This window comes from Cottoperca gobio, chromosome 19 (genome assembly GCF_900634415.1).
Source record: "Cottoperca gobio chromosome 19, fCotGob3.1, whole genome shotgun sequence".
Taxonomy (NCBI): domain Eukaryota; kingdom Metazoa; phylum Chordata; class Actinopteri; order Perciformes; family Bovichtidae; genus Cottoperca; species Cottoperca gobio.
In genome coordinates this window covers 16,159,042-16,171,328 of record NC_041373.1, presented here as the reverse complement: position 1 = coordinate 16,171,328, position 12,287 = coordinate 16,159,042, and the positions used below count along the sequence as shown (strand labels likewise).

The following is a 12,287-nucleotide window of genomic DNA, read 5'->3' as shown; positions in this document are numbered from 1 at the left end:
ACAAAGATACAGTATTTTAAATTAAAAAGATAACTTTGCATAGCTTGCATGTTTTTTTTATTAATCATCGTGTGATCCCTTTTAATTAATCTCATGACTTAAAACATATTTAAAATTCATTTATTAATTAAATGAATTTTTTTGGTAATACCTTCAAAGAATTATGAGCTAAAAATCTACATAAACCTTTAGGATAATCCAGTGGACCATTAAGCCATTCATGATCTGCTTTTGCTGAAGACTCAAGACTCTTGTGGTTTGAAGCTTTTGACAAGACTCAGCCGGCCAGAGCTCTGTCAGTGGGGAATTCAGCAAGGATCAATGAATATCCACCACGCTTTCATATGACCAGTCCATTGTTTCCTTAATGTCAGTGGTATCACACTTCAAAGACCAGGATCTTCACAGGGAAGATGAGGTGAGGTAACCGGGAAATCCTTTTAGTACACCTTTCTCACAGTTTTTTGATTAAAAGCTTCAAGACAGGTAAGGAAATAAATAAATAAAGCGCAGGGTAATGTTGTATTCACAAAGACAAGGCAGGACTTTGATCTTGCTCAGGGACGAGGAGTAAGCTGGGAGCCAGAGACAGAGTGTGTGTGCTTGAGTACATACATATACGTGTGCTTGTGTGAGCAGGCGGGACAAAGTAGGATAGAAAATGAGCATGAAAGAGAAAGATCTCATTGATATGGATCCTTTAGTTTCACCACAACTCAGAGCACACAGAAAAGGCTAATGGCGAAACATTTCCACCCTGTTGAGATGACACTGTACAAAATGTGCTGCTAATGTTTTCTCAGCCAAATTCCTACTCAGCACTTTGGCTTCATTGATTAATGACAGCTCGCAGGTGTGCCACCTGCACAGGTGTCAGGGTACCGGAGAGAACGCCTGAGCCGGCTTTGAGATACTTGACAGGCTGGAGAGAGAGAAAAATAAGGAGGGGAAAGAAAGGAACTTTGATCCACTTGAAAGTGAAGTCTATCAGGACTAATGCTGGTTGATAATGCACACAGCGCCTGTGTATCTGCCAACCACAGCAGAGCATTTGAAGTAATCTAATAAAGCCTAGGGAAGACTGACTGCCTGTGCACTCTCCTCTGTCGATGAGGAAAGTAATGCTATTTTCTGCTGTTTCACTGTCATATGCTCTTCCACCTATCTGATCGCCTTCTAATGGACAAGAGCAGCCTCTTCACCTCCGGGCTGAAAAATGAGTGACTATAGAGCAGCAGCAATGAACACATAATTATGTTTGGGCTGAGATACACAAATGCATAATGGTTTTATCAGTCAACCCTACCATGTCCTGCAATGGAAGGCCAATACATCTACAGTTTAGTGTAACATTGTGATCACGCTCTTCACACACAGCAGACATCAGTTCTCTGCTGGAGTCCAATGGGGCCAAAGAAATAAAAGCCTCAGTAAACTTGTAAAAAGTTCAACCTAATCTTAAATCAGCAAAGCAATTATTTAGAGGGCTAAACAAATTTAGCCATAAAACAGTAGCAGCCAAAAAACCCAATATGACATCTCCTGCAGGTTCATCTGGATGCTCATCACAGCTACTTTACAGGGGGACAAGAGATGTTGCCTGGGATAGCACAGCTGAGAAGTCCAACCGAATGACAAGTGATGTAGATGGTTACAGAAGACAGTCTATGTAAAAGAAGGAAAGAAAGAAAGGGAGGGAGGAAGAGCCTCGCTGCAGTAAATCATTCACAGTCCGTCATTCCAGAGAACAAGGGAGGGAGTTTTGGGTGGAGTTTCCCACTTCATTGATTTTAATTCCATTAATACCCTATGACCGGCTGCTTGGCCAACTCTCCCAGGCCAGTGCCCATGTATGTCTATGTTCATAGTAGATTTGATTGGACTTCCTTATCGGCTGGCAGCAGGCAGGAAAAGGCCCCCCGAGGCAGCCAAAGATCCACCGCCCTGGCAGCCAAGCTGCATGTTTAAAACAACAAGCTTCAGATCAAACATGATTAGTGTGGGCTGACCACCCCAACCACTCCATGTATGAGATCCCCTGTGTGTAAGTGAGAGAGAGAGAGAGAGAGAGAGAGAGGGAGGGGTACCCCTTACTGTACTAACCTGATGCAGGCAGATCCACTTCACTCACAGCAAACAACATCTGCATATGAAAGAATGTATTCACTCCGTCCATTATGGATTTTGCATTAATGCCGAACCAAACTCAGATCATTCTATCAGCGGCCATTAAGCCTGACCGCCTGTGTGTAAATATATTGCACGCCATGTGTCTGCCATTTTGAACTTTACATCGATGTCTTTTTTTTTTTTTTTTTTTGCAGGATCAGAGTCAGTGAGACATCGCCATCAGTAACAGTGTTGCTCTCGCGCTGCGTGCTTGTCCGTTCGCGCCGGGTACACCAATGTTGCCTCGTCTTGTGGTTGCGTGGAAACTGAAAGGCTGCACTCACTGAGCGCGCATTGGACTGTCGGAGCATTTCCAGTGGCGCGTCGTGGTTACCAGCAAGAGCGGCTCTCAAGCACAAGTTTAACGAGCTGAGAGAGGACCTGATGGAAGCGAACCGAAATATTGACCGAACCGCCTTCCGGGGAGCACTCTGATCTGCTGGACCATCACACTGTTGGGCACTTGCTGAGAGACACACACCATGAAAAGGAGAGGGAAAGCGGCAAAGACGTGAGTGTGTGTGAGTTACTGAGCAAAACGCATGTGTTGTCTTTGTGATATTGCATGCATCTACACATTTCTCAATCCATGGAATAGCAACTGTTTTCCAGTTCAATGTGGGTTTCTTTGTGTGATTGGTGCTGGACACAATACTGGATGGTGCTGGATAAAACAGGATGAGAGACAAACTTAACAAGGGTATCAGTTCCCACGAGGCATCTCCTCTATCTCCTGTCCTTTTTGAGTTTATTTTCCTACAGATGCTTGTTGCTTATGAGTAGATTTGTTTTTAAATTTGAACATTAATTGATACTTGTTGCACTTTAATGTTGCATCTTAAATGTCCTCATCTTGTGTTGTGATTAGTATAAAGTAATTACATCAGTGTAGTTTCAGTATTGAAGTTGATGTTGAGGATATTAATCTTGAAGAGATATTTAAACTGATTACAAAGATGAGATCAAACCCTTATTAGTCTCTAACATACTGTACATTAAATGCCATTACACTGTCTGAAGAGCTGCCTGCCCTCCTGTAATATAAGTGTGCTTATTCTTATTGTTCTCTTGGTTAACTCAACAAGATTATTCTTTGGGAGGAATCGGGGTCTTCGGGTGCAGTGGAAATCTGCCAAATGCAATGTTGTGCCTTAAGCAAAAGCAATAACAACATCTCTAGTAATAAAAATTGGTATTGAGTGAGGGATCGGCAGTGGAAAGAGCTAAAAGCACTGAAATATGATTGCAGTTGCATTAAAATCCTGCGTTAAAGATGTCAAGCGTGCTTTATTTTCCCGTTTCCCTTTCTGTCATCCACACGCCCCCATTGATGACTAGAAACCAGCCTCTTATTTGCCATTCATGCGATACTTACAGCTGCGATGTGATTCCACGCAGAGGTCAGATTCAGACATGGAAAAGAACTTCACAAAACGTGTCAACATAGTACATTTGTGTTGCGTTTTAATGCCTCCTGAGTTTGTGTTTGAGTCCAAATGACTGCTCCTCATATAATTGGTGCCAAAGAGGTGGAGCAGTGAATTTGTGAAGTGTGAGATTGACCTTTGGCTGCAAGAGTGCTGTATTTATTGTCTAATTTAAAAGCAAGAAAGGTTATTTATCACAGCAGTAATGACTTTAGGAACATTGATGAAGACCTCACCAAATGTAGAGGCCAACTGATTTACTGTAGACCCTCTCTTTTGTGTTTATCTCATCCACTTCTCTCCTTCCTCGCCCCTTTTTTCTTTCCCTGTCTTCGTCAGCTGTCCCTGTGACTGAATAACATTTGCCCCTTTCCTCGATGTCTCAGTAGTGTCATGCACTGTTCTCTGTGTTGTTATTGTAATGTCACCCCCTCTCCATAAGTCCTCTTGGAATCATTCTGTAACCCCCGTGCTTCTGCCGTGTCCAACTTCCCCCCGTGCCCACATACTTTCTCCTCCTCCATCACCAGCCTTCTGCTCCTGCTCCCCATTATCTCTCTGCAAAACACCAGGCTGGCATGCTGTGTGACAGGAAAAGTACAGCCTTTCACAGGAGCATAACGATACCAATTTAGTTTAGGTGAGACTTTTATTTCCTTCGGTGTTAAACTACATCTGTCACGCTATTTATTTCCTCATGCACCCTGCTGACACAAAGTGCAGAGGGAAATCCTTTGGAAGTTGCTTTGCCTTAATGAAGATAGATAAACATCTCATGTTAAAATAGCTCAGTCAGAGTTTCTTAATAGCAGACCTCATCTCTGCTTCGCTCTGGTGCATCAGCCTCCGACTCCCCCTCATTATTGGGATTGTCTGGCAGGCATCTCTAAAACCGGCGTAACACAATAAGTGTTATTAGCTGTGTCTCGTAGACAAGTCATCTGTCCCCTTAACACACACATACACACCACCATTGCCACTACACTCTGTCCTCTACCCCCCAACGTCATGTGATACTTCGAGGTACTTAGAGATCGATTTCATTTTTTAATCTTGGTAAGTGGATCTTGCCCTGTCTCCTGCCATTTTGGAGGAAATTAAGAAGTCCAGTTTAACTCTGTGGTTTGTCTTTTTTTTGTCTCAGAGAAGACAGGCCATCGCATTGTCTGTTTTGTTGGCCTTGGTGCTGTTTATAGCATTAGCATTTACCCCGACAAAAGCATTGGGTGGCTTTGGTGGATTGGTAACACTGATGCTACATTGACTTAAGGAGTTTTTCCTTAAGAGGATTAGTAACAGGATAGGACGTAGCCCTGATCAGGTATTAATGAAGTGTGTTAGGGTGGGTAGACCTTCTATTTTCAAAGGCGTACATACAAAATATAAAGTGTAATTTACAAGACACACAGACAAGCTTTTATCTCTGTGTTACTTGCACTTCTGACCAAATGACCTTATGTACTAGCAACTGCTCAGCTTTACAGATAAGCTAGGTCACTTTTAATAAAATTGGTGCATCCGAAATGCAGCTATAGTAAAGAACTGGAAACATGATAATATAACTTCAAGAAACATCCAGTTGGTTTTATGTTGCGTTCTTGATGGTGTCACATCACTATGTTGTTACCAGTCTCTGTGTACTGAAATAGCCCTGCATTGCAGGGATGTCAATTATAAAGGAGGCACAGTGACACCAAAGGATTTTTTCATAGCTTGTTTATTTAGTTGGTATGAATGGAATGTTTGATCCTTAGTATTTTCTGGAAATACATCAGAAGTTCAGTTATTTCTGGCTAACATGTTGAAATGCAGGATTCCTGCTGCCGTATCACTGCAATTAGACAAACTACTGTAGACTACACCCCAATTCCCACGTTACATAACACTCGGGACTGTGAAAAACATTGATAATTGCCCATTTATTCCTCAAGAAAACATGTTGACAGTACAATCTGCACTGCTCTTTTTTTTCAAAGGCTACTCTTCCTACCACTGCTAATGTGACTTTCTGTTGTTTTTATGTCACAGGCTCAACAGCTTCTGGGGAGGTTGATGTGGACTTCACCTCTTGTGCCCAGGTGGTCCTTCCTGGAGCATGCCAGTATCCCATGATGTCCCTACTTGCAGACTGGTTACTGCGCCACTCAGTGGTCATGTGTTTGCTGCTGCACAGCCTAGTGCTGATGACCTTCTGCTTCCACAATGCTGCCACCAGTTGCTCAAAGAGCTGCTACTGCTCTGAGAGCGAGAGCGGCGGCAAGACGGTCCGCTGCAGCAATCTGCAGCTCACAGAGATCCCCCAGGATATTCCCAATGACACACGACGTGTGTACCTGGACTTCAACCTTTTCACTACTGTCCCAACAAATGCTTTTGCAGGTTTGCCCTACCTGGTTGAACTGGATCTATCACACAATGAATTGAGTCAGTTAGATCCAGGTGCATTCAGAGGCCTGGGCTCCACACTACAGTTTCTAGACCTTTCTTCTAACAAGTTAGTGAACTTTAACCCTGAGGCCTTTGATGGACTGCGGTCTCGCGCCAACCTAACAAACAATCCGTGGCATTGTGACTGCAACTTGCAGATGGCCATGCCCCGCGTGGACCTGGAGCCTGCGTCGTTGACGGGCATCGTGTGCCAGACTTCAGATCCGGAGGAAACAGGAGTTCAAGGACTTGCCTTCCTGTTGGAACCAGACATAGACCTATGTGTGGTGATGAAGAGGACTACAGATGTGGCCATGCTGGTCGTAATGTTCGGCTGGTTTACCATGGTCATCTCCTACCTGGTCTACTATGTCAGGGCTAATCAGGAGGACGCCCGCAGACACCTGGAGTATCTCAAGTCATTGCCAGGCATACAGGGTAAGTCAGAGGAGTCTTCCACCATTAGTACTGTGGTATAGGGCTGATGGAGCTACACGTGGGACCTGAAGTGGTAAACCACACCAAACTGGATAGAGCTACAACCTACAACTTCACAGACGTCATCAGTCTCAGATGGTTTTGCTGTTGTCAAAGAGCCAAGGTGAGCAACAAGACATGCGCATCTGCACAAGAAAACCAGGCCGATGCAACCTAGCTCGGATGAATAATTCATCATTCAGCGATCCATTAGTAGTTTTTTTTGGCTGAATTGATGGTCTAGTTTGTGCACTAAGGGAGTAAAAGCAGCGGCATGGTTGGTGAATTCCAAATATGGGATACAAATGGGATTTATCCAATGGTGCATACACCCTACACACAGACAATTACGGAGAAAACGTCAAACAGCAGTATGAACGATGGGAAAAGGTAACACGACAATGAGGAACTCCATGTACAACTGTTTTGCATTAAAACCCTTACGGTATTCACCAATGTATTCCAAGTAAAATGATGTTTTCCAATTAAATTGTTGTTTTTGGGGTTTCTCTTACTGAACTCAGTCAACTGTCTCACAAAGAAATGGAGAAATACATACAGTAATTTAGAATGTGAATCACTCTTTAGCAAATGCATATTTAGCTCACTGGGCTGATGAATCAGATCGCTGTGTGATGTAGGACTCATCAGTTATTCTGTGATGTTTTTGGCAGTAGCGACTGTACCAGAGCTCCATACTGATGAGAACCGCAGAGCTGCCTTTGTATGTTAAGGGTATTTGACATAAAACCCCTGCTAGCTCACCACCTAAATCAATTGTATCCCTAAGTTATCTATAAAACACAGCAGTACCCGCAGTACTCTACACTGCCCATTGAAAGTAAAAATCGATTGATCAAATGCAGGGATGTTGTAGGTTTTTGCAGAGGTAACAAACAAAAACCCCTCACTTGTCTCGCTCGTCACCAAGGACTGATAGAACATTTGAGTCCTGTTAGCTGATACCAGAAACACACTTCAGCCCTGGAGTTACTCCTCAGCATAATATGCTAATCTTTAGTCACAAGCCGATAGCCCTGCATGCAATATCATGTAATTGTCAGATAAGGTTGATGTGAGAAGGAGAGAATTTGAGGGTAGTGCAGTTCAGGCTGCCATGAAATAGAAACGGGGACACGTTTTTCATATTCTGGTAGGAAAAGCACTTCAGCAAACACACTCACCCCTTCATCCAGAGCAATTAAAGGAGCACAGACGAATCTTTCATTATCTTACCTGGTTATAGACATAGTCTCTACTCATGTGCTATTTTTAATCTCTCATGTCTTTAATAAGAATGCCTCTGGGAGCCTTATTGTCTGATGCGGTCACTCCCATGGGGTTTCCATGACATAACATTTATGAGGCCATGACCTGCTGGTCCATTTAAAAAGAGCTGCCAGGGATGTGAATCTACTACTTAACCGGACCGAGGAAAATGCATTTGTGTCTCTTCCGACAAAACCATCGATACAAAACTGAGACCACAAAAAGGGAAATGTATGAAAGTGGAGCTGTAATTCAAGCCACATCAGTTGTTCTATAAAATATGCTCTCGTCTGTTCCACAGAACAAGGTAAGAATAACCCAGTGCGGTCTTGAATAATGAAATTTGATGTGGGAAATAGTTTGTCAACAAGGATTTCCCTGTGTCAGACACGCACATGCCTCTAGAGCAGAGCGGGAGTGATACATGATTTATGATGGCCACAAAAACACTTGAATGTCTGGGAATGCACCCATCATCTTGTGTGACCCAGTTCCTGAGGAGAAACTAAGGGGGAGTACCACAGGGGATCAGCTGCCCCCCCTCTCTGCTGCCTGGCCTTGCCTTGCTTGGGTAAAGCACTTTCCAAATGTCTTTGGACTGCTCAGGGAGGGTCAAGAGTGTTCACAGTGGCAGCCAAACTCATGTCCACCTCATCTTCAAATCCCCTTCTGACCCAAAGGTAGCACTCTGTCTTCAAATAAATAGATCTTGGAAAATATGCTTATTAGCTTGAAGAGAGTTAGATCAAATGATGAATACCACTCTCAGGTATGTACGGTAGATATATCTACAGCCTGCATGCAGTTAGCTTAGCATGAAGACATTAATTAGTGAGCTTTAGACATGCCTGCAGGTGGATTCTGCTACCTTTTGATAGAGCTATGCTCGCTCTTTCCAGTCTATATGCTAAGCTAAGCTAACCAACGGCTAGCTGCAGCTTCTTATTTAGCGTGCAGACATGCAAGTAGCATCAATCTTCTCAAAAGTTTGATTAAATTAATTTAAGAAAACCAGAAGAAATGTGTAAGAAAGGAAATGTCTGTTATCTTTCAGTAAACCACGTATTGTTTCATTTCCTGTTTTCCTTTTACTAAAAGAACAAATGTTCTTTTTGTGTTACTTTTGTCGGTCATCCCTACGTGCTTAACAGCGTCCATGCTCCATAGTTTCTATTAACAGGCTGAGTTGTTTTACAGAAAACAATGATATTGATCTTGACAGAGTTAATCTTAAGGAAGCCCAGGTACAGCCTCCCATGACGAGCAGGAGGTTCAACAGTACTGAAAAATAGATGGTAAGCCTCTCTCTCTGACATTTCCTGACACACACACACACACACACACACACACACACACACTCAGCTCCCTCCTTCGCTCTTTCCTCTGATAACAGACTCTCACGGTGGCTTTGAAACCAGCCACTGTTAAGGGAGGCTCGCCACAGGAAGAGAGAAACACAAAACTAGTAACAGACGTGAGTGCCTCTGTATTTCGTTCAGCTAATGTACATGAGTGTGCACATGCTTTTGTTCACCTGTATGTACGACAGGTGTGTGTGCATGCCGGGAGTGAGGGTACCGGTAATGTAACACCCCTGTTCCCCAGCACACATAAATGTCACTGAGGTTAATTTAAATTTCAGGCCAGCTCAGCTTGCCCCGCCTGCTACCTAGGACACGTTACACTGGTGTGAGCATTACAACTGCTGGGTAATGGGACACAAAGTGGGGGATAAGGTGACGCATCCAATCCCGTAGAGCGCAACCCTGTTTGGGGTTGGGTTGCAGGTGAAAATGTTTCCAGGCTCCGAGATCACATGGGGTCTCCCGGTGAGGGCCTGCTGTGGGCACTTGATTTCCTCTTTCAGCCAAAAAAGGTAAGTGACACCTAAAGATGCCGCATCTGAGGAGAGTGACAAGGACATCCCCGTCAATATTCTGCAACGGTGTCCTTTTTCTGATGCCCTTCGGAGGGGTGATTCGCAGTCGAAACCCCTAAGGAGAAAACACCGTTTCAAGGTCCTCACTTCATTTTGTCTAACACAGCTCCCCCTGTTGTGGAATGTGTGTAAGTATGAGGAAAATCAACGTATTTATTGTGTTGTTTTCACATTACAGTTAACATTTATTTGTCAAATATGCTTTTGTAAATGAAATGTACATCTGCAACGACACACGGCACAGGCTAGAAGAATACAGAGCTAAAAACAGCAAAAGGAAGTGATTCATAATGAGGTTATCTTTTCACAGCAGGGCCGGCTTAGTGAGCCCCAAGGACATGAGCTGTGTGGGCCCCTATTGAGGCCAACGCAAACACCTGTTCCACCAACCAATTGTTCCTGGAGTTCCAGAAACCACTACCTACTATACTATACTACCTATCCCAGGTTTGCAGTAAATTCATTTGCTAACATATTTCCATATATGTCCTTTTTGATTTTCATATGAACAAGTACTTGTTCATATATCGTTAGCACCATGGCTACCGCTAGCAGCCTAGATAACATTACTGTCCAAAGCGAGAATCCCAGAGAAGTAGAAACCCCGATCTCAACGCTATGGTAATATAAGTATTAAGTATTAGTTATTATTTAAGTAAGTTAGTTACTTACTGATCGAGCTGAGGTTAACTGAAATGTGATCTAGCCGGGTGTTGCGCTTCCTGTGGATAGCTACTGTATGCTGCTTTGTTGAGTTGCTCCATAGGCAGTGATGCAGTAGTATATATCTAGGGCTTTTATTGTGAAAGGAAGATTGTGACCTGGAGGCAGACAGATTTGTATAGTGAAATCGAGGCTTCCAGGAAACCAAACCAAAGCGCAGATGGTGTCATTATTCTACTGCCATTATAATGTGCAACATTCACTTTATAATAAGTTGTTTTCAGTTTAGCGCCTTGAGATTGCTTTTAACTTTGAAAGGCGCTTTATAAATACAAATTATTATTGTTGTTTAAAGAATGAGCATAATTGCAAGATGTCATAAATCCCCATATTTGGATCATACTACAACAGGGGTCTTCATCGTTTTTCAGGTCAAGGACCCCCAAACTGGTGTATCGTGGTGCAGGGACCCCCGGCCTACTATATATATTGTATAGAGAATCTTTTTTTAAATTGCTTTATCTACAAATAATTTCACGACCCCCCCCCCCCCCCTGCAGTACATCCCCCCTGTTGAAGACCTATGTACTACAATATGTCAAAATGTAATGTTCAAGTGCCATACACCTATGTACAAGTGGTTACTTATACAGCTAGCAAATGGATTACAAGTGCACAATAGACACTAATGAATGATTGCTATGCAGAGCTAAAGCACAAGAGGTGAAAAGGCCGGAGTATTGACAGGTTTAATGAACATTACATACAAGATGGCATATGTATGTTTAACTGTTGCACAGTAGGTGGATGTGTATGCTCAACATTGGCCCAGGGACCCTAAATCTAAATCTAGACTCAGAGATGTGACCGACTAACTAGTATGACAGATTTAATGTAGGTCAAGACTCTCGGTCTGGATATACCCTCAGGGATTTATCATCTTTTGGGAAATATGAAGGAGCAAACCAGGAACATAAAGGCATAATTAATTTCTCATTAAATATTTCATGTATAAATAGCAATTGAAAGAAGTGCACTAATAAGTCATATTCAGCTGATGGTGTGTCGTATCCAATGATTTCATCGTCCTGTTTTTTGTGAAATGATTTTCTGAGAAACGTCCATTCCTGTTTAAACTGCCTGCTCAAATACTTTGGTCATCACACAGCCTGGCCTGCCGATTGGGCCGTAATTCCTTTGTAAAACGCATTTTGCAATTCCTCGCTATCATCATTTCCCACGAACAGCTGAGCTTTACTTTCACTCATGTGAAATCTCATGACACAATCCGACATTAAGAATTGGTTTCAAGAGAAACTGAACGTGGATCAGTGGTATCAGTTTTACCGTGTAAACGCCACAAGTTGTCTTTGGATCTGACACATGAACATCAGTGCAGGTTATCTCAAACGTTCTTGATTTTGCAAAAGATGGGGGGGGGGAAAACAACATTAACCCTTGAGCGGGAAAAATGAGTAGCATTCAGTGTTTAAGTGGGAACATATCATTTAATTCACATATGGTATTTCAGCACCAGGGGGCAAATGTTTCTGCTCACAGGATTGATGTTCTGCATGAGCACTAGTGCTAATGTTAAATTGAATTAATGCTGTTTCTTTAGGCCAAATGCCTTTAGTACTCAAAATGTTAGAAGGAATTTACTAATCTGCTAAAATCGCTCGAAAGCGTAAGATATTGGCACCTTTTTGTGAAAATTAGTGCACAGGATTATTCCCAAACCTTTTAAACAGAGTAACTGTTACAGCCATCGTTGTACTTTCTAAATCCACGTCCTTTAATGGCTTCCTGGGTAAGCTAACACAAAAACGAATCTGTATGAGACAAAACCGAAAGAGGTAAAGGCTAAGGTAAACCCCTTTTCTGTTTTCATTTAGGATAATCTCCTTGCCTGGCAT

General features: G+C 42.8%; 1 protein-coding gene across 3 annotated transcripts; it reads left to right on the top strand.

Annotated features, from left to right (window-relative positions):
* Positions 1 to 1,904: 1,904 nt before the first annotated feature.
* lrrc3ca (leucine rich repeat containing 3Ca) lies at positions 1,905 to 6,990 on the top strand. Of its 3 annotated transcripts, none has more exons than XM_029455549.1 (3): positions 1,905 to 2,044; positions 2,325 to 2,680; positions 5,625 to 6,990. In XM_029455549.1, exon 3 carries the CDS (start codon positions 5,705 to 5,707, stop codon positions 6,500 to 6,502), a length of 798 nt encoding a protein of 265 aa, XP_029311409.1. In that variant the 5' UTR covers positions 1,905 to 2,044; positions 2,325 to 2,680; positions 5,625 to 5,704; the 3' UTR covers positions 6,503 to 6,990. The 3 variants fall into 3 exon arrangements, with proteins under 3 accessions (XP_029311409.1, XP_029311411.1, XP_029311410.1); XM_029455551.1 differs by having other exon boundaries at positions 2,325 to 2,690; XM_029455550.1 differs by lacking the exon at positions 1,905 to 2,044 and adding an exon at positions 2,089 to 2,159.
* The last annotated feature ends 5,297 nt before the right edge of the window (positions 6,991 to 12,287 follow it).